General features: G+C 40.7%; 1 protein-coding gene across 3 annotated transcripts in view; it reads left to right on the forward strand.

Moving 5' to 3' along the window:
- Positions 1 to 22,825, forward strand: part of CDH18 (cadherin 18) — a 922,085-nt gene that overhangs the window by 792,520 nt on the left and 106,740 nt on the right. For all 3 annotated transcript variants that reach the window (XM_054020313.1, XM_054020314.1, XM_054020315.1), the window contains one exon: positions 16,537 to 16,704. In XM_054020313.1, coding sequence (XP_053876288.1) covers positions 16,537 to 16,704 — 168 coding nt within the window. The remainder of the gene's footprint in view (positions 1 to 16,536; positions 16,705 to 22,825) is intronic.

The following is a 22,825-nucleotide window of genomic DNA, read 5'->3' on the forward strand; positions in this document are numbered from 1 at the left end:
CTTGATCTTTTGGGGGGACATAATGGAATTTGCAGAAATAGCTTTTACCATAGTGGAGGCAGATCAGTAGTACTGTTATAACTAAAAATACATCCAGAATTAGTGAATGCGGTGTTTAAGGTGGTCCTGCATTTCTCCACTGATACTTCTATTCTATTCTATATAGGTTATTATATCAGATTCACCATAGTATCTGAGTATCTCCCAGTATTGCATTAAATCATGTGACTAACATCCATTACGTGTTGTTTATTCTCTCGTCCCCTCCCAAGAGGGAAAAGAACATGCAATGGCGTGTCACACACACACACACACACACACACACAGCTGTGTATTTATGTTAAGAGAAGGCAGGTCAAAGAAATATGTCTTGCATTTGGAGTGTAAGATGGTAAAATTTGTGATAGTCCTTAGATCCTGGGGGAGTTCCTTGCACAATCACCTACCAGCCCCCAAGAAAGATCTATCTTTCACACAGATGGCCTTTACTCTTATTGTTGAGAGTTCTATTGTGCCCGAGGAGCAGAGTTGTTGACTACAATCTTCATCCCAGGATTTTAAGTGATTTTTTTACATATTCTGAGTCCAGGCCGTTGAGCACCTTGAAGATAAGAGCCCAGACCTTGGATTTTATTTGAAATTGTGCAGGAAGTGAGTATAGAGAGTGGAGGACAGGTTCCATGTGATCAAGATAGCCTGTGTTGCTGAAGAGAGACATAACAGCATTCTGTACTAGTTGGAGTTTCCTAAGTGCTGAAAGCTTTCAGGTTTATCACATTGCTGTAGTGCTGCTGAGAAGTGACAAAGGTGTGAATACCTGAAGCAAGATTATTGTCCACCAAGATGGGATGGAGTCTCCTAGCCAACCACATGTGATTGAAGACATTACTTATGGATACTGTGGATTTGTTGGTTAATGATAATATTGTCCACAGTTTTAGCATCGTTTGGTATAGTCCACGGTTTGTTCATCCAAGAATCTATAGGACGCTGATTAACAAAGCACTTAACCGTATATGCACCTTTAAATATGTAAGTAGCCCCATGGACATCTTCAAATTAACTTCAGTTGGACTACTCTAGTCATCAAAAGTTACATATATGCTTCAAGTGATTCTTAGGATTGGGGACTAAAGGCTTTGCAAATATTACTTAAATCTCCCCATAGTACATGAAGTAGCTAACCATTAGGTCATTTAAGAGATATGTAAATGACGTACTCAGCTTAAGAGACTTGTTCAAAGGCACATCGTGAATCTGTGGCATAGATGGGAAAGGAACCTAATGATCTGCTGCTAGAGCATGCTGTCTCCCTGGCAATACCTAGAGACTGACATTATATGTCAAAGCACTGTAATGTAAACAGATCAGTAAATCAAACTGAGTTGAAGTGGAGTGAAGGTGAAGATGAAGTGGAAGTATTCTCCTGAATGCTTTTTTTCTGTCAGTTTTCACATGCATTATCCAATCTGACCCCATGTGAATGTTCCAGTCTGATGCATAGTTTCTTATCTTGGCCCTGTCATTAAGGTGACCTGCTGTCTGTTGAAACTGCAATGTTATGTAACAACACAGGCCACCACATTAATTATCTCCGATTGTTTACATACACAATCAAATAATCATTAAAGACAAAAAGGTAAATTTAATTGGCATAAGAGTCCTACTTAAAATGATAAATAGGAAACGCAAAGTTAAGGCTGCAGCTCCATCCTTAGCTCCAGCCATTGTGAAGGAAGTAATAAATGGAACAGCACCAGGCGTTATGGATGGGACAAGTAGCAGCTTTATCTGACTTTTCCTGCTTTTTGTCGGTTTGATTGAGGCCCTAGAGATTGAATTAACAGTCTTTGTGAGGTTGGGTAGGTGGCAGTGAGTTTTTGTTGGAATGATTGTGTGCTCCTGAAAATCAATAATGCCTCTATTTTGAGAGCTTGTCCTGGTACAACTGTCAATCTAATTTTTAAAAAATTATGTTTCGTCCTAATTTTGGTATCGTGCAGACTCTGGCCATGTGAAGGAATTGCCAACTACCTGAATAGTGACAATAGCTGTACGCTGGCTTCTTTTCTCTTTTCAAACAGTAGCTGGACTGCCCAGCTTCACTTTTTGAAAAAATAGTGGAATGAGGAGTATATATATGTTAATTTCCCACCTTTTGAGGCCCAAAGGTCCTCTTCCTGCTACAACTGGGGAATAACACCGCTCTTGTTTCACATTTGATTCCTCACCTGTACCTTTACATTTGCCATCCAAAGAGAATTCTGTCTTGTGGATAAGATTCCTTGTGATGAAGAATTTGAATCTGCTCCCACTATCTAAGGGGCTTACCCAGGGCAACCACTGCCCCCCCCCCCCCACACACACACACACACCCCTTTCATCTCAAATTGCATAGAGTTGTTTCTTCTCACCAAGTGCCATGGAACTATACACACCTATAAGAAAAAAAATCTTGTATCTGAAGAAGGAGCCTGTAATGGATGATTTCCTTAGCTTTAACCTTCCCTCTCCCCCATCCCCTGCACAGTCATTCACTCTATTTCAGCCTGCCTGCTGGTGTTCTGAAGGAGCTTAGAGAGGATTTTGAAGTAGAGGTAGATATTTGTTCACCCAGGGCCTCAGACATCTAGGCAGCAATAGAATTAAACATAGCAGGGACACCATATCACTGCAGGCCCAGTCGACTGTCCATCACTCAGGGAAGATCTTTTCCTATGCTATGAAGCCTTCAAGGCCTGTGGTGCTCCTAGAAGTTGATTGTCCAGCTTCTAGGATCTGAATATTCAACCATTTCTGTTCCCACCCAGATTTTTCTCCTGATAGAAACCCCACTGACTCAGACCACAACCACAAGCAAGTGCTGCCAAGAGTGCTGAAGTGATCTCTGTTCTGAAGAGAGTTAGGAGCTTACCAGTATTGAAGTCAGGGAGAACGACTGTGGAAACTTTTTGCATCTTAAACTACAAGATATTGCAGCTAAAAAGTCTTCAGAGTGTCTGGATCAGGAGAGCAATTTGGGAGAGCTCCCCATGATGGAGAAAATATTGGCCTACAGTGAAGTGACCTGTAGTTTGGTCTCACGAGCAAGCATAACAAGAGTGCATTCAGGTGTGGTTGTATATGATGTGGGCTGGAGGAAACTTTAATAAGGGCCTTTCTAATGGGACTTCCTCAGTTCTTTCTCTGTATTTAGCTTCCTCCATGTCTGTAAAGAGTCATTATGGTAAGGTTCTTTGTTATTCCCCTGGACTTCCTTTCATGAAGGCTCCAGCATAGGAGTTTTAACAATAGCTGCAAACACCATCAGTGGGCTGCCTGGACCCCTCATTCCGTAAACTGGATTGTAAGGAGTGAAGCAAAATACTGAGAAATGGGACATATTCAAATGATGCAATACAAAATGATAACGTGACAATAGTCTGTTCTTGTTGGAAGCCATATCTTCTGCTGTGTGACTGGAGTCACAGCAGATTCTAGATTACAGGAGTAGGTAAGGCCGTTCCCAAAACACAGGGATTTCACAACTTTTCGGTCTCTGACCGATTAGGGTAGAATTACACAGAGCTGATTAAGAAGTAAGATAGTCATCCCAAGGCAACATAAAGAATACAAAAGCCCCAGGTCAATAATAGCCAAAGACCTTTTTCACCCATTACACCTTCTGGGTCACAAGTTGGAACTGTTTAACCCCAGCATGCTGCTGGAGGTATGCAGTTACTAGATGTTGGTATGCAAGCAAAACGAGTATCATATCAGCCATTTCATAGTAGTTACTTTGCAGTCCCTGTCAGAGGTTTTAAATCTGCGACTGCCGAGAGAGTTGCTGGTACCACCCACCCATTGTGAAGAGTGTCACGTCGTCATGCACACACACACATAAAGCCAGCACGTTGTATGTCACTGCTAGAAGTAGTAATATAGTTGATCGTCAGCCCAGTCTGAAGGGTGTCCTGACCACAGATAAATTTAGGCCAAGGTAAATCTTTAATACTGGAGGAAGAAATTTAGGGGGGTCTAAAAGCAGTTCAAACAGGGATTTGTCGGAGCTAAAGTCATTTTGCTGTCACTAAATCCTCAGGTGATTATCGTCCAGTACTTATATCTCAGACCCCTGAACAATTCCGTAAGGACACAGCAACTTGATTGACACTGAAAAGAAGAAAAATCAATGAAGAGCCCAGTTAGAGAAAGAAAATCACTTTGAAAAGGTTGCTTGGATTATTTTGGAAGGGAGTTGTGGACTGGGGGAGGGTCGCAATATTTGGTCTCTGTGCAGTTCCAGAGCTATTAAAGGTGTTTAGGAATAATAAGACCTGGAATTCACCTTTTAAGATCTTTAGGCCTAAAGATGTTAATCCTTTTAGACGATTACATGTTAATTGCAGATGCATCAGGATAACTTCTAAAATTACACTTAAGGGCCTCAGTACATCTGTTAAAGGTCTGGGAGTATGGCTAAATGCAAGTCTATTTTTACTTCCTCCCCCATCTTCAATTTCCTGAGTGTTTGAATAATTGCAGAAGATTTATCTTAAACATGCCTGAGTCCAAAAGCCTATCTCTAATAACTTTGTGTCAGGAGGTGAGTGTTAATCCCTCTATCTCACAGGAAAAACATAGTCAAGCTACTGATGACCTGTGATGTTGCTGCCCACCTTTCCCTGGCCACTCTCTATTAATAGGGCATTAAAAGGTCTTTTCTGAAATCCAGGAAACATCTAAAGAACTGTGGAACAATATTGGCTTGTCAGAGACAGCTTGTAGTCTTGGCTCCCAGCTCAATGACCATTCTTCTAGACCAGAAGTGGGCAAACTACGGCCCCTGGGCCACATCTGGCCCGCAGGACCCTCCTGCCTGGCAACCTGTGCTCCTGGCCCGAGAGGTTTGCCCCCGGCCCCTCCCGCCCTGTCCTCCCTACTCCGCAACCTCAGTCGCCAGCCACCAGTGCTCCAGGCACCGTAGTAAAGGTGCAGGGAGGGTGGGGGGGGCTTAGATTGAGGGCAGGGGAGTCTGGGGGGTGGTCATGGGCTGGGGATGTGGATAGGGGTGGGGGTGGTCAGAGGTCAGGGAACAGGGGGGTTGAATGGGGGCGGGGGTTCCAGGGTCGGTCAGGGAGAAGAGGTGGTTGGATGGGGTAGCAGTCCCACGGGGGGCAGTCAGGAAGGAGAGGGGGGTTAGATGGGGCAACGGGGGGCAGTTAGGTGTGGGAGATCGGGGGGCGGTCAGGGGACAGAGAGCAGGGGGGTGGATGGGGCAGGTGTTCTGGGGAGCGCCCTCAGGGGGCAAGAAGCGGGGGGGACGTCTGATAGGGGGCAGGGCTGGGCCACAGCCTCCCCTAATTGTGCCTCCATACAATTTCTGAAACTGGATGCGGCCCTCAGGCCAAAAAGTTTGCCCACCCCTGTTCTAGACCATGTCATTATGGAATTTGGTTCTTACTGTGTTGCAAAGCACTTAAATACTGCCCTACCTCTTGCAGCACCTAGAAGTAGCATTTACTATCTGTGTCACTTGAAGATTATCACTAATAAAGCACGTATGTCTATTGTATCCCTACAGGGATCGTTGTGCTCCTTGCTCCCGCATACACTGCATCATGGCATTTCTTTTTTCAGACCCAATTCATCCCTCCCCAGTATTTATAAGCAGAGTGAAAAGCATTTAAAGAGCCAGCTTTCTGCCCTCAGTTACATCCAGACAATCCCACTGACATCTGTGAGAGTTGTACCTGATCATAGAATTGAACCTATTTAGGGCCAGATGCTGAAAGAGTTTATCAGCGTAACTTCATTATCTTCAGAGTTCACCCGCTCAGCTTCGGGCCATTCATGTATTTTGCACAGAATATCACTTCTTTTTAAAAAAAATATATAGAAAGTTTTAGATTTTTGCAGTGTGTTTAAAACTTGGTATGTTACTAGATAAGTTGGTTTGCACTGGAGAGTGCATGTGTTTTGTTCGGTTGCTAAATTAATCAATTAGTTCAAAACAGGTCAGTGAGCCAAAGTCAAAGGGTAATGTTTTCAAAAGTGAGCAGTCACAGTGCTGTGAACCTGCAATCAGCAGACACCAGAAACCCAGGCAGAATCCCCTCAGTATCACAGTGATTGGGAAGCAGCACTCAGACAGCAATTTGCGGGGAATGGGACAGCTACAACAGATCAGCAGAAAAACAATCTGCAGGTAATAGGATCCTGCTGATTCAACCAGCTCCAGGAGTCAGAGAGGAAAGAAGAATATTTTTAAAATGTGGGTGTAAACACCAACTGAAGAACTGACAAACCCGGCATCCATCTTACAGCTGCTTTAACTATGGACCGTAGAAAGAATGACAGGGGGGTTTGCCCCGCTAATGTGGCCTATTGCTATGGTAGTTCTGTAACAGATAGTTCTTGAGTTTGCAGCCACTGTACATGACAGATTAGGTTTTCCTTTCTGTTCACTGGCAAGTAGCATTGGCAGCATCTACTGCATTTTATGCACGTTGTTAGCTCTGCATTAAGAAAGTGTTGAATATATTGTGATTACATTTGGCATCCAGAAAAAATTATTAGAGTTAGGTCTTTCCACTCTACCAGTGAAGGCTTCCTTCAATCAATAGATATTGCTTTTGGAAGGCTTGTGCATGAGGTTTTTTTTTTGATTTTGTAGTTCTGGCTGCTTTTCAGAAGCCTTCTTGACAAGGCTTTCATTATTAATGACAAATCATGACTGATTTTTCCCCTCAGTTTCCTTATAACACCATTCTAGCTAAATTAACTTGATGTAATTAAAAAATGTATTCTAATTTAGTATTCACTATTATTGCCTACTTAATTATGAAGTCTGTGAAAGATAAGTAAAATATTTCTGCAATAACTCGCTCTAAAGAGGAAACTTCTCCCTTCTACGCACACAGACAGTGTCCATTAACACCACAGTCTTTAATGTAACAGAAATTTGACCTCTACATGAGGGAGCATTATCGGTTCTATTACATTTTCTTGGCTGTAATTGTCAGATCTAGTTTCATGGCTGACTTGTGTAATCTCAGCAAGGAGCACAATGCAAGATATGTTTTATCTAGAGAGGGACTTGAATGATAAGCTTGAATCCAAACACCTACATTTTGGAAGCATTCGCAGTCTGAACTGAGACTAAAATCTCAATTTCTATATTACTCATATCTTTATAATTAAAGCTGAACAAAAAACTTGAATCCAAACTTTAGGAAGCTACATTTTCTAGTTTTAATTTTAAGTGTATTTTGTGATGAATAGTTTCAGAGCTTGTGCTTCTTCAATAGTTACCCTAAAAAGGCAATAATAATACAAAAAAGGAATGTGATGACCTCCTTGAAAGTTGTTGTATTTTCACATTTAGAAATTCATAATATGTTCATGACAGTCCATTAAAATAATAAGCTATCAGAAAATGAATCTAAAAACCTACTCCCATGTTCTTAAATCAAAGCAGTTGCAGAAATACATCTTTCATCCATCGGGAAAAGATGGTACTAATGAAATTATCACATTCCAATACTTTTGGTAGCACTTTTTCTTTCTTCGGTAATTAGTCAAAATCCCATGCATAATCAGTGTATAAAATGGACATTAAAATATATATTTTGAATTTAGCACTTATGATTGTTATCTGATTGACAGCACTAGAAACTAAAGTACTAATTGCACAGGAGCAGCATAGGTGGTGTCAAAGTGAGCTGGTATGAACCCCTGTTTGATTAGCTTCATCTTCCAGCAACAAAATAAAATATTTCACATTGCACTGCTACATGGCAAATAGCGAAGCTGCTAAAGGGAAATGAATATTCCTAGTTAGTTTCTGTTAGCTACAAGCCTTTTGTTTTAAGAATGTGGACAAAAAACTTGGTTTATTCTTTTCAGATGACGTGCATATCAACAGCAGTGTGTTCTCCACTTGCAATTCTCTAAGAATCTTGTTTGGTTGTTGTCTACAAGCTACATCTTTGCAAGAAAGAAAAATATAACTTGTTGCCAAAATATTACCCTAATTTTAATATGCATGTTCTATACACATATTTATGCAATTTAAATATATTTTTATGTGACTGGATCAAAAATCTTTTAGCACTAGATATAGCCTCCAGGGCCGGCTCCAGGCACCAGCCCACCAAGCATGTGCTTGGGGTGGCGCCTGGAGGAGGGCGGCGAGGTGGGGTGCTCCGGCCCGAGAGCAGGGCCGCAACTGGGCTCGCCACCCTCCCCGCGGCGCTCCTGCCGCTGGGGGCTCTCCGCCCTTCCCTCGGCACTCTGACCGCCGGGGAGAGCGGAGAGCCGCGGCCGGGCTCTCCGCCCTCCTCCCGGCGCTCTGGCCGCTGGGGAGAGTGGAGAGCCCTGGCTGGGCTCTCCGTCCTTCTCCCGGTGCTCTGGCCACCAGGGAGAGCAGAGCCGCGGCGGGCTCGCCACCCTCCCCCCGGCGCTCCGGCCGGTGGGGGATTGCTCGGCGCCCTCCCCTGCTGCGCTGGGGGGTGTGTGGCTTTTTTGCCTAGGGCGGCAAAAAAGCCAGAGCCGGCCCTGATAGCCTCAGACAACATACCCAGGCAAGCAAGTAAGAGGGAGTAAAAAAAAAAAACCCAGCCTTTTAATCTCTACAAGGATTTCCCTAGACTTTGGGCCCAAGCATTAAGGAGCAAGCAGAACCTCTTGTCTGTTTATTTGCTCCCCAGAAAAGACAGATGGTAGATTGTCAGGAAGGGGTAGAGAATGGGCAGATCATTGGCTCCACACATTGCTATTCACTAGCCAAAGTGGGAGAGCCAGTGCAGTACCACCTAGGAGTAAGGAAGAAGCAAGAAGAAATTGTGACCGAGAAGGATTTATTTTCTATATAGAGTAATTGTGTAGACATTCTCATAACTGCCTTAATGTTAGTTAAAATTTACCAATTTAACCCTCATCACATCCATGGTGTAAAATACCCCACGGGATGTATGTTGCGATAACTCATGAACTTTTGGCCCTCCAAATATGCTACTTTAGGACATTGCATATGCTAATTGATAATGCATTGCAATGACTGTGGTTGCTGTATACATAAAACCCTGCAAATCCCTGGATATCCACTTTATATTCATGGATATCTGCATCCACAAAGCCCGATTCGTTGTACTGTTTAGCATCCTTGCAGATCGCGGCGCGGATGTGGATCCACATTTTTTTTTATCCCCGCAGGGCTCTAACAGTGAGATAGGTGCTGGTGCAGGTACGCATACACATACATATACAAAAGTGGAGTGTGGATCAGATTCAAGTTAATTATCATGGATGCGGATTGGATACAGATCCAATTTATGTATCCGTGCAGGGCTCTATATACACAATCACCCTGCTAATTCTTTCAATTTGCTAGTTAAATAAAGTTGTTGTGGTTTTTTTGTGTGTTTTTTTTTTTTTTTTTTTTTTTTTTCCAAACACATTAAAGAACTGTTCTTAATTTCTGAATGAATTTAGGGACAAAAGTCCTCAACAACACAGTGAGTATAACTTTTTTCATGATACTTAATTTTAAATATTTTTGTCCTAAAATATTAAAGAATTATTCTTGGTGTCTGAATGCATTTAGGGTACAAATAGCCTCCACCTCCCAGTTCATGTAACTTTTTTCTTGACACTTTAGAAAGGTTAATATTCTTTGTGTTATAAATACTCGATTATACTGTTCAATTCAATGTTCAATTAAATTCAGGGTTGATAAATGTAAAGTAATAGATATTAGAAAATATAATTCCAACTATACATATAAAATGATGGTGTCTAAATTAGGTGGTACCTCTCAAGAAAGAGATTTATCCACAATAACTCCAAGATCTCTGAAAACATCCACTGAATATGCAGCAACTGGGAATGTTGGGAATAGGGATAGGTAACAAGACAGAATTAGGAAGGGATAGGTAACAAGACAGAAAATACCATATTTCCTCTTTATAAACCCGTGGTACACCCACGTCTTGAATACTGCATGGAGATCTGGTCGCCCCATCTCAAAAAAAAGATACACTGGAATTGGAAAAGGTACAGAAAAAGGCAATAAAAATTATTAGGCATATGGAACAGCTTCCACACGAGGAGAGATTAATAAGACTTGGACTTGTCAACTTGGAAAAAGAGATGACAAAGGGGGGATATGATAGTGGTTTATCAAATCATGACTGCTATGGAGAAAGTAAATAAGGCAGTGTCATTTACTCATAAGGAAAGAAGTAGGGGGTCACCAAATTAAATTAATAGGCAGCAGGTTTAAAACAAACAAAAGGACATATTTCTTCACACACTGCTCAGTCAATCTGTGGAACTCTTTACCAGAGGATGATGTGAAGGTCAAGATTATAATAAAGTTCTAAAAAGAACTAGATAAATTCATGGAGGATAGGTCCATAAATGGCTATTAGCCAGGATGGGCAGGGATGCAAAACCATACTCTGAGGTGTCCCTAGCCTCTGTTTGCCAGAAGCTGGGAATGGACAACAGGGGATGGATCACTTGATGATTACATGTTCTGCTCATTCCCTCTGAAGCACCTGGCATTGACCTCTGTCGGAAGACAGTATACTGGGCTAGATGGACCTTTGGTCTGACCCAGTTTAGCCATTCTTATGTTCTTATGTTTTACCTGTGCAGAGGAGAGAAGTTCCTTTTTGTGATGGATTTTGAGATTTCAAAATGTTGTCTTTATTCCAAAATGGAATGAAAAATGAAAAATGCATTATTGGTCGGGCTGTCACGTGATTAAAAAAATAATCATGATTAATCGTGTGGTTATAAAAATAATCCTGATTAATCACGTGATTAATCACACTGTTAAACAATAATACAATACCTTTTATTTAAATATTTTGGATGTTTTCTACATTTTCAAGTATATTTATTTCAATTACTACAAAGAATACAAAGTGTATAGTGCTGACTTTATATTTATTTTTGAATACAAGTATTTGCACTGTAAAAAAAACAAAAGAAATAGTATTTTTCAATTAACCAAATACAAGTACTGTAATGTAATCTCTTTATCATGAAAGTTGAACTTACAGACATAGAATTATGTAAAAAAAATGGCATTCAAAAGTAAAACAATGTCAAATTTTAGAGCCTGCAAGTCCACTCAGTCCTACTTCTTGTTCAGCCAATCACTCAGATAAACAAGTTTGTTTACATTTACAGGAGATAATGCTGCCCACTTCTTGTTTACATCACCTGAAAGTGAGAACAGTTGTTTTCATGATTTTGACTTTAAAACACAGATAATAGATAATCTAATTATAATAGATAATATAATGCAAAATAAAAAATGCAGAATGAAGTAATTTCCAAATGTAAAATAAAAATTTTCTATTCTGGGAGTGTTTAAGTGGGAAGTTGCAATATTGTTAGGATCCCTCCCTCCCCCCCACCTCACCAGTTTTCTTCCAAAAAAAGAAATTAGGCAAAATCAATCTGAGGTCACAAAACATTTCAATTTTGACAGATCTGCATATTCTGACTGAATGTGGTTCCATCTAAATTTCTTTGGCAAGTTCTAGTAATTACATATAAATTGGGTTAGATATTTATTCTTGAAATGTTCTGAGAATCTCTGAGGGAAAACTGTATCTGTAAACAGATCACCCTGAAGAAAGACAAACGTTTCTATTTTAGTGAGAGGTGTCATGCAAACTTCCTTTGGCTCTGGTGTATGCAATCCTGGAACCTTAAGTTGCTGCTGAGAATGAACCTAGAAACTCAAAGCTGTACTGAGTTAAAACCACAAATTTTCACATGGTTTCCTGTTTAAACATACTGTGATGTGATCCCTGGGGTGCAGCCTTGGACTGTGGTACTGCTGTACTCCCTGAATTCTCTCCAGCCTGGGCTGTCTCTCACAATGCTTTACTAGTGACAAGCAGCTAGCCCTTCTAGGTGCTGTGATCACTCAGCAGAACAGCATGTGGAACCCCACACCCAGCTAGATTGCATGATTGCTCCCAGAGCCAGTCATGAATCGCACAGAGAAAGGCACCAGCACAATCTCCTCCCCAGCACCCAGCACTGTTCCCCAGGAATCTGCCATTTTGTACTGCTCAAGAGGGGCATTGCACATTTATTAATTGCTTCACCACTTCAACAATGGAAAGTGGACATATACCAGCCTTTGCAAAACCTGAGCAGATTTGCCAGCCAGCAATGCCCCTCTGCCATGTACATTGGCCAAACCGGACAATCTCTATGCAAAAGAATTAATGGACACACATCTGACATCAGGAATCATAATACTCAAAAACCAGTGGGAGAACACTTTAACCTGTCTGGTCATTCAATAACAGACCTGCAGGTGGCTATTTTACAACAGAAAAACTGCAAAAACAGACTCCAACGAGAGACTGCTGAGCTGGAATTGATATGCAAACTAGATACAATCAATTTAGGATTGAATAAGGACTGGGAATGGCTGAGCCATTACAAACATTGAATCTATCTCCCCTTGTAAGTATTTTTACACTTCTTATCAAACTGTCTGTACTGGGCTATCTTGATTATTACTTCAAAAGTTTTTTTTTTCCTCTTATTTAATTGGCCTCTCAGAGTTGGTAAGACAACTCCCACCTGTTCATGCTCTCTGTATGTGTGTATATATATCTCCTCAATATATGTTCCACTCTATATGCATCCGAAGAAGTGGGCTGTAGCCCACGAAAGCTTATGCTGTAATAAATGTGTTAGTCTCTAAGGTGCCACAAGTACTCCTGTTCTTTTTGCGGATACAGACTAACACGGCTGCTACTCTGAAACACTTCATACAAACTCACTGGTAAAGATAAACAAACAAATGTATCGAGTATGAGAGGTAGATTTTAAGTGGTATTAAGTGATAGGCAAAAAGTCAGAGTTAGTTACCAAAAGAAATACAATATATGCATGCAGTCTAAACTCTCAACCCTATTAGACTGGGCACCATCTAGATTAAGCAGTTTTTCTCACCCCGTTAGATATTGCAGTCCTTAATATACAGATTTGTTCCTGAAAGCTCTGCCAATCTCCTCTGTTGGAGTGATGTGTTCGTTGCTTGCACTGTAGGTGGGAGTAGGAGAAGTGCCAGCATATAGCCTTTGTATCTGTTTTATACCCTCAGTCCGTGTGCTTGGAAAACACAAGTCCAGGCATGTCTGGGGGGCATTGCTGAGTCTCCAGGCAAGGTTCAGCAATTCCCCTGGTGTGGCCTCATGTGCGTGAGTCATTGCATTGTAGCTCTCTTGCTGGACAATGGTTGTTGATGGATTGATTGATACCCCACTTGGTTACTTTCCTTGCTGTTGCCTCTGGGGAGGTAATACCTGGCTGATTCCCCAATTTACAGCATGTTTTAGTGACAACCATACCACACAATTCTCATAACTTCATATGAGTTAATGATATACATATATGAATAGAGAAATGACTGTCAGCAGATCATAATTATTCCCTTGATACCTTACAAGGCATGCTTTATATGTAAGATCAGAGGTCTATAGAAATGAGGAATATGGGGATTACAGGTTGCTCCCCCAAGGTATAGAATGTCACACACACACAGGGATGCCCAGAGGATTCAGGGGGTCTGGGGCAAAGCGCGGGAGCTGCAGCGCTTGTACTTACCTGGCGGTGGTCCAGGTCTTCGTCGACATTTCAGCGGCGGGGGGCCCTTCAGTCGCTCCGTGTCTTCAACAGCACTGAAGGACCCGCCACCGAAATGCCGCCGAAGACCTGGACTGCCACTGGGCCTGGTCTTGCAGGGCCCCTGTGGGGCCCGGGACCTGGGGCAAATTGCCCCACTTGCCCCCACCTCTGGGCGGCCCTGCACATACATTTCTCCGGGTTCTGTTGAAATGGTACAGTACTTAGATATTCTCAAAAGATTCACCGACCTTTTAAAAAACCTAACTGCATTTAGAGTTGGTAATGAAGTGTCAAACTAGTAAAGTTGCATGTGTTTTAATGTTACATAACCATGCTTAACTCCGTTCTGGAAATATGTTGTGTGTTTTGCTTAGCTGTGTGCCATTCTACGGAATCTAGTGGCAAGGAAAATGACATAGCCTTCACTTTGAAAGTGGAATTTGTATTATCTCAAGTAGGGCCAGTTTGAATTAATCTTGCAAAGCTACCACAAACTCCCTGCACTGGGCAATGTGTTAGTGATATGTATAGGAATGTAAGAGGAATAGATAATGATCCTGATCCTCATTTGGTATAAATTGCCATAAATAGCTTCATTAATCTCAGGGGTGCCATATCAGTTTACTCCAATGGAGGGTCTGGCTCATTGTTCTCAGAACTCATTTGTATGTTTCTAGAAAGAATTAGGAAACTAGCAAGTGGATGATGGAGGTTTCAGAAAGCAGAAGGAGAACGCTTTGCTGTGTACCAGCCAGGGAAATGATTAGGGAGAGAAGCAGAGTGATTCTCAGCACAGAGCTGTCAGACATCACAAAGTAGCTCATACTCCACCTCACACCTCACTGGAGCATGCACAATTAAGATCATATTGACATTTCAGCCATTCCCTATTGGGCTGAAACAACTGTGACCTGGAAGCTTGCTGTAGATTGCAGGTGATACTTTTATGTCTAAGCCAACCCTACTTTTAGTTTAAGTGTCTCTAGGACCCGAGCCTGAAAACACTTGCTTGTATGAGTAACCCTTACTCACACAAGTAATCTCATCTTCAGTGTGGTTACTTGCATGAGTAAAGTCTGCTCATTTAAGTGCAGATGTGCAGAATTAAGCTTATAGATCAGGGTTTTTTTAAGAACACTAAGCTACAGCTGTATTTATATGAACTACATAAAACATTAACCATTTTTTTTTAATTATTATGATATTCTCTCAGACTATCCTGAAGAATTTTCTCTGTGTACACACATTGAATGTGTTGGCATGCAGCAGGTCACAGGCTTCGCAAATAGTTAAAAAATACATTATGTTTGGTTCATTGAGTCGAGACAGGTTATCCATGTGAAGTTTATTTTCTAGTTAGTATAGTAAGCATGACAAATCAAAAGAAGCTACATGTGGCCTCCATGCCAAGTTACGTCCTGGGAGCTAGGAAATCCTGACCCATCAGCACCTCTCTCCTGCAGCTGGCCAATGGGTGCCAGAGACTCCCAGGGGGAGGAGCTAACTCTTATCCCATGGTGAGTGTCTCCTTCCCTCTAGGACTCCCCCCCCCCCCCCCATTCACTTCCAGCCCCATCAAGTTCCCCCACACATTGATGCATTTGTTGTTATACCCCTGTCTGTTCTTCTGCATGGCTATCAAATGATTTAAATTTGCATAGAAGCAACAGCTACCATGTCAGGACAGTTTTATTTTAACAAGTTTAGTCTTTCACACATTTTTTAAAGGAAGCTTTGACAGTGGTAGCTTTCGTTTTCTTTCTCTATTTAACAATATGTTTCAAAATGCCCTTACAAATCCTTTTGTAATTCTAAATATTAAAGTGGGACTCTGCTCCGGGAAGGGACTCCTGCAGTTCCATTTATGTGTGAAATGCTCCCCACTGACAAATAATAGTGTGTTGGGGGAAGAAGGGGGTTCCTGGCTGCCAACCTTGTAAACTCAGTCTGGGCTCAGAGGATATAGCTGGGTTATTCTATTTAATGTATCACCAGTGACAAAAGTAATATTGGTCATGCCTTAAGTGATACCTGCACAACCCTATTGTCATCAGTGTGCTTGAAGATATTGGAAGTTAGTAAACATTTCTGCTGCTGATGTGTAAAATTAAATAGAATCTTTTGTTCACTCACTTACAGCTCTATTGGCTCTGCTGGACTAAATAGGAGTCAAAAAGCAGGAAAAATGCATTTTTCTCACTAAGGTCAACTGTTTATAACTGTGAATGGATACAAGGAGCAGATCAAGGCATCTTAAATAAGAGGGAGCCAATTTCAAAGTCACTTTTCAGAATAGTGCCAAACTTTATGTGGAAAAACAAAAGATTATTTTTTGTTTGGCTACCAGATAGTGGAATTTGAGACTTCTCTTGTGGAGCATGAATGCATATTCATTAATATTTCAATTAAACAGCTACTTAAACAATTATCATATAAGATAAACCATTGTCTTTTTGGCAATGTACCTTGAGGTCTTTCTACATTACATCAATTGGAGTAATTATTTATTGATATATTATTACATTTTCTTGTAATATGGGGTGTTTTTAATTTCTACATATCCTCGAGTAATCTGTCTGTCTAGCAAATGCTGTCACAATTATATTAGATGTTTTAGAAAACAATGCAGTTCTCAACAACATTTCTCCACAACGCATTATATAACCCATTTTCTTTGGTTGTCTTCACACAAGAGACTTCCAATCTGTGGGTTAGAAATCAGAAATTCAATTTAAAATAGTTTATTTTGGCTATAAAGGGGCTTTGCAATAGTAGAAGTTCTGTGTCCCACCTCTGTTGACAACACAGGCTCTGTAGATGTCTATCCTGGACCACTGTTCAGAAATGCTAACACTGGTGTTTCTTTTGTTTTTCTTTGCATCGCAGGAGTCATCAGGACCGCCTTGCATAACATGGACAGGGAAGCCAGAGAGCATTATTCTGTTGTCATTCAAGCCAAAGATATGGCTGGGCAGGTCGGAGGGCTATCAGGGTCAACAACTGTAAATATCACACTCACTGATGTCAACGACAATCCACCAAGGTTTCCTCAGAGTATGTAAAAGTTCAATATGTATTTGATTTGAAAAGCCACATTGATTTTTAGTGATGGAAGTGACATATTAATGAAAATCAATCACTGTTCAAATTGCAGGTGGAGAGGGGACACAAAAAGGGATGTTTTATGGGGTTTTATTTTTCACCTTTTTCATGTGGGATAGTATCTGAGGATGTGATACAGTTCCAGCACAGAAGCCTCATGTGGGATAGTGTGTGAGGATGTGATACAGTTCCAGCACAAGCCAACCATGATTCCTTTACATATACTACTACTATTAACAATAATAATAGGGAAAGATAAGAACTCAACTGTGGGTTCTGCTCCAATCATTTTGGAATGTAATTACATGATAATATGGTATGGATTTACCAAGTAAATTGTGTTGTTCCCATGACAGGGAGGGAATTATAAATTTAATCTGCATGTACATGCCCCCCTACCCCAAATGCTCTCTCTCTTTCACACACATACAGAAAATTTATAAATCACTTTTGATATTAAAAACAATAATTCAAAGTATGATAGTATTATTGTTGGTGTTGTACAGTAAATCCTGCCTTTTCCCGAAGTAAGTTAAGTATGGATACTAAATATCAAAAACCAAATGCTCGCACATCGCAAGTTATGCAGAATGTTCATGTAGTAAGAATTTCTTAGTGTAACTCTTCACTTATGGTGTCATGTAGAGTACAGACACTGCACACTTAGTTAGCATGGATATAAATGGCAACGTAGATGATGAGGCACTGCTAAGGTGTGTAGAGTAGGGTGCCCTACTCGCTTGAGCCTCTAATGTATATACCCTACATAGCTTTCTACACACCCAAGCAGTGCTTATTTTTATCAGTGTAGTGTCCCACTGCCATCCCCTGCCAGAGCCTTCCCCCATCCCTGCTGCCTCCCACTGCCAGAGGCTTTCACTGCTGCATGTAATATACACCACAGTGAGTGTGGGCACAGCCTGCCCTTCACCTTGGTGTGTAGCTGCATGTAACTGCAAGTGCATACAAGGTCACAATCAAATAACGAATAGGAAATGTATTGACACCCAGCATATATGTTTAGAATTCTGAAACAGGAGTTGTAGTGTAAGACTTCAGAGTATACCAAAAATAAATACCGAAAAAAAAAAAAGATTTAAGAGACTTTTCAGACCAAAACTGCATGACTAAATCTACTTTTGATTGCAAATTGGCTCAGGGCCAGTAAAGGTATAGTAATCTTGCCTCAGACATTATTAAGAGCCACTGTAGAACATAATGGCCTAGCAACTATAGGTACCCCCAATGGGAAATATGTTAAGCTGTTTAAAGGAAAAGATTTATCAGGAAGAGTTGAGATCACAAAGCTCCAAGGAAAGATAAAATTCTCTGACAATTAATGTTATGTAGTCAGGAAGCTCTTTAAAAGTTTTGTAATAATGAATACTTGTGCTGGGCTTCCCACATGCACAATGAAGAGCCTTTGAAATGTAGTCTGAGATAGTTAATTCAGTTTTATATCCCCTAAAATTGGCAAGATAGCTACCACCATCTTTAACACTTTCACATTATCTTCGGAAAGATGAAGGCTACAGCATATATTGGAATAAATGTAATATTTAGATATCTTAATTAAGTAATAAAAAGTCTTAGGTTACCATGATGTGTGAGAATTCAGCGACCAAAGAAGGCAAAAATACACATCAGCTTTAGAAAGTGTGGAGAGTTGCTTCCTTTTATTGCAGGGTAGGGGGAGTCAGGGTGGGAGATATGCTTAGATATTAAACTGACACACAAATGCACACCAACACGTGTGTGTGTGTGTGTATACCACAGTTGCCAACTTTCACACAGTAAATAAGCACCCTGACTTTTACAATAAGCCAAAAATCAAGCAAATCCCATTTCAAAACAAGGCCAAAACAAGCCAATCTTTAAGAATCCCAATACGCTACAAGCCAAAAACTAGCCCACAAGCAACTCATGAGCGAATTAAGCCAAAAACAAGCCCCATTTCTATGTTTTTTTCTGCAGGTTTGGCATGTCTGGTGTGTATGTGTGTTTGTTTATGTACATTTATATATATTTCAATTTGTTTGTAAGTGGGTAAATAATATTTATAGGGTTAGCTATATTTCTATATATTTTAATTTATTTTACTGCTTCAAACAAACTTTTAAAAAAATACAAAACAAAATTATCTCAGTTCTGAAACTTTGGACACCTATTAATTAACTGGACAAGGCTGAGTAACAGATGCTTCCCTGAGCTCAAAGTCTTTTCTTTTCAGAATATATTACTCCTGAAATATATAATAAGGAGGACAACCACAATCCAACTTGCTCTTAAATACTAAAGGCATGAAAACAACTTACACTTCCTCAACAAATTTGATTGAAACTTCCCAAACTCCTTGCAAATCCAGTCTTAAACTGTAGTAATATATCTCTAGCACATGGTAAATATGTAGATGGTCTAACACTGGGCAATCTTTGTAACATGAAATATAACCACTAAATTCATAAAACTAATTTCAGTTTTGATTTTCTTCTCTGGTCCATGTCCTTCATGCTCCTGACTTCTATCTCCTAACGTTACATGGCATTTCAGACTATATTAGCAGATGATATTGCTCCTTTTGGGAGACATCTAGTGAGTCTTGCTGTGGATTGCACTCACTGTGGATATCACAGAAAGTGGAAGTTGCCCCCCAGATTGGAGTTACTCATCCCCAAAACCTATGTATGAACTCTAATGGCAGCCAAGTTTGCAGAGAACACACAGGCTGAACTAGTGGTTAAAAAAAAATGGGTAAAATAACCTAAACTAAACTCCATAGTCCCAGATGAGAAGAAGGTATACTCCATTTACTCTTGTTTACCTTTGACTGTACTACTGGGCTGAACTTCATGTTCCCTTATTGTTAATTTCTTTATTGACCAACACCCTGGTGAGTTTTGTGTCTACACAGTGTGTGGACTGTATACTAGAGCATGTTGTAAAGGATACCTTGATCACAGCTTTCCTGAGTTATGTTTCATTTATATGTATACTTTGTTGTTAGTATTATTTATTTAAAGTTAAGGCCAGATCTTTCAGGCCTTTCTCAGGTAAATTTATTATTGAAGAAAATTGAGTTTTGACTAAGGATAGTAGAATTTGCCCTATACTATATAAAACATGAAACTCCAATCACAAAAAGTAAATCACATGAGATCAACATGTCCATTTAATTCAGCTACTGTAATGCCTCTAGGATGTAATGAACTGTGTTTGAACATTGTACTAAGCAAAAATTGTTAGAATAGCTTCCGAAAAGGAATATGATTTTCTGCACTACTACAACAGTCTAATCAGGAGAGGGGAAATATAATATACAAATTCATACATTTTCATAATGTGATTAAACCTCTTACATACAAACAATACCTGATATAAGAAATGTATATGAAAAATTCCGTTTGCAAAACAAAAGTATTCATCAGGTTCAGGCCTGTGAATATGACATCAACAAGAGTATGACCTGAGTGTAATGAATTCCTCTCTAGAATACACTTCCCCTACCAAGTATCCTCAATGGTACCCTGTCCTACAGTAATACATCTTTTTCATCCATGTTATTATCTTCACAACTTTTCCCTCTCATTGATTGTCTACATGCAAATGAACTACCAATATAGCACAAGATGGAAGACACCATTTCACTTGAAGGAGCTTTTGATTTTCAGCAAACTATATTTCCCAGTTCATGTTGGTCAGTCTTATCAATGACTACCTTAGTTGAGTAATGCCCCAGCTTTGGGCCCTAATTCTGACATTAAATGTTCCTTGAACTACTCTGTGATCTTAGCAAAATGATATAGGCAATTTCATCTTCCTTTCAATTTTCATAGCCATCTTCTGTAGACTTTATCCTTAGTAATGTTCTGTGGTCTTTGCCTTAGTGCAATATGGATATCTTTTATGTATTTTGCTCTTTAGTTTGATCCTGTTTCTTCTTGCTTCAGGATCATCAGCTCATATGGTGGTTTCAGCTGACACGTCTGAGTGTTTTAAGTGCTAATATTGACAAAAGGAACCAGTTATGGACAGACAAATGCATTTTTTCTGGTAGCCTTACTACGCTATAGATTCCATAGGCCATTCTCCAGTAATCCTCTTGTATTTAGGGACTCATCCTGCAAGGAGATGAGCACCTCCTGAGAACTGCTGAGTGCCCTGATCTTCCTTTGGCCCCGCAAACAAGGGGGAGACTATTTCCTGGTCCACTGCCTCCCAAAACTTCAGCTGGCACTTCCCTTATTGGCTTGGATAAGTAACATTTTGTACAGCAGATTAAATTTTAGACCTTTTATTTTGACAAATCCATTAACTTCTATAGCATAAACCAAAATGTTAAGGACAAAAAATGACTGTAATAACTTTATAAATTCCAGTTATTTCAAAGGATTGCATGAAATTCTTTAATAGTGTATAATGTGTAAAATGTAGAAGGGTCCAAGTGATATAGGAATCTGGAAAAAATGCTTTTATAGATAGCATTCAGTTTTAAGTTACACCTCTACCCCGATATAATGCGACCTGATAGAACACGAATTTGGATATAACGCGGTAAAGCAGTGCTCTGGGGGGGACGGGGCTGCACACTCCAGCGGATCAAAGCAAGTTCAATATAACATGATTTCACCTATAATGCGGTAAGATTTTTTGGCTCCTGAGGACAGCATTATATCAGGGTAGAGGTGTACATATATATTTTGGTCCGCATGCCTTTCTTTTGAGAGGCACTGTAAGAAAGAAGTCTGATCTGTGTTTCTTGTAAGACTTGATGGAACCGGTTATTGATATTAAATAAATAAACAGGATTGAACTGGCTAGTGGCTTTCACTGTGCTTGATCCTGCAAAGTGCTGATTGCCCACAACTCCCATTGACTTCTTATTGTGAACTCCATAAATGTAGCCACATCAGGATGCCGGTATTCTAACCTCAGAACAATAGTCTCTCAGTGACTAGTGTTGTTGGAGAGGCTGGCTGCTGAATTCTGAACTAACTGAAGCTTTACAGTTTCATGGCTTACCATGGTTAGGAGATGGGATGCAGTGTTCGGCCCAATCCAGTAGCAATACAAGGAGAACCTCATGGTCACAGACAGATTTATGATTGTAACTTGGTGCCCTTGTAGCCAAGATGGAGTCTACTCTACAGGCAGCTCTGGCCAAGAAAAGGCATACGCAAAAACACAGCAGGGCAAGTTACTTACACCCACAGGGCACCTGTTCCAAACCACCAGAGTGAACATATACACACTGTAAGGGTACAAAGAAGATAGGAAAGGGAAATATTTATAATACAATGGGGAAAGTTAGGGGGGTGGTAAAACAGTGTTACATTCAACACAAAGCCCCACAGGCCCAGTGGTACCACAGTCCGAAAGGGCAGTTACTGAGCAATGCACCTGCATTCACAGTTCAGGAGTCCTGGGCAAAGTTCCGGTCCAGTGATGCATCTTGGTTGTTCCTGGTCTACAGCACCAATAAATCTTCCCCCCAAAACCACTCTGGTGCCTCTTCTGCCACTCTCTGCAAAGCCACACAGAGCGACAACCTCCCCACTTAGTAACAACCTTCCTCCTTATTTCCAAAGCAAAGTCAGAAGCCCCAGTATTCATCCCTCCAGACAGCTCTGGGCAGCAGTGATAATGGGTCCAGCTCCGGGTTGTCCTTCTCATGAGATTCCTCTATGGCAGAGTGCTCATACTGAATCCTGTCCTGGGGTGCCCCTGGTCAGCCACTCTCCCCCTCCCAGGCTTCGGGTAGGCTCTCTGCTGCTTCACTCTGTGAGGGCCTGCTTTTTGTAGACCTTCTGTCTGGAGCTCCGGACACACACAAACCCTGTTGCTCTCCCTCTCTCCAGGCTCTTCCCATCCCCAAACAGCATTTCCTCTTGGCCCATGCTCTCTAAACCCCAAAGGGGTTACATGATATATAATAAAAAGAATGAGTACTTGTGGCACCTTGGAGACTAACAAATTTATTTGGGCATAAGCTTTTGTAGGCTAAAACCCACTTCATCGGATGTATGCAGTGGAAAATACAGTAGGAAGATATATATACACACACAGAGAACATGAA

This window comes from Malaclemys terrapin, chromosome 2 (genome assembly GCF_027887155.1).
Source record: "Malaclemys terrapin pileata isolate rMalTer1 chromosome 2, rMalTer1.hap1, whole genome shotgun sequence".
Classification (NCBI taxonomy): domain Eukaryota; kingdom Metazoa; phylum Chordata; order Testudines; family Emydidae; genus Malaclemys; species Malaclemys terrapin.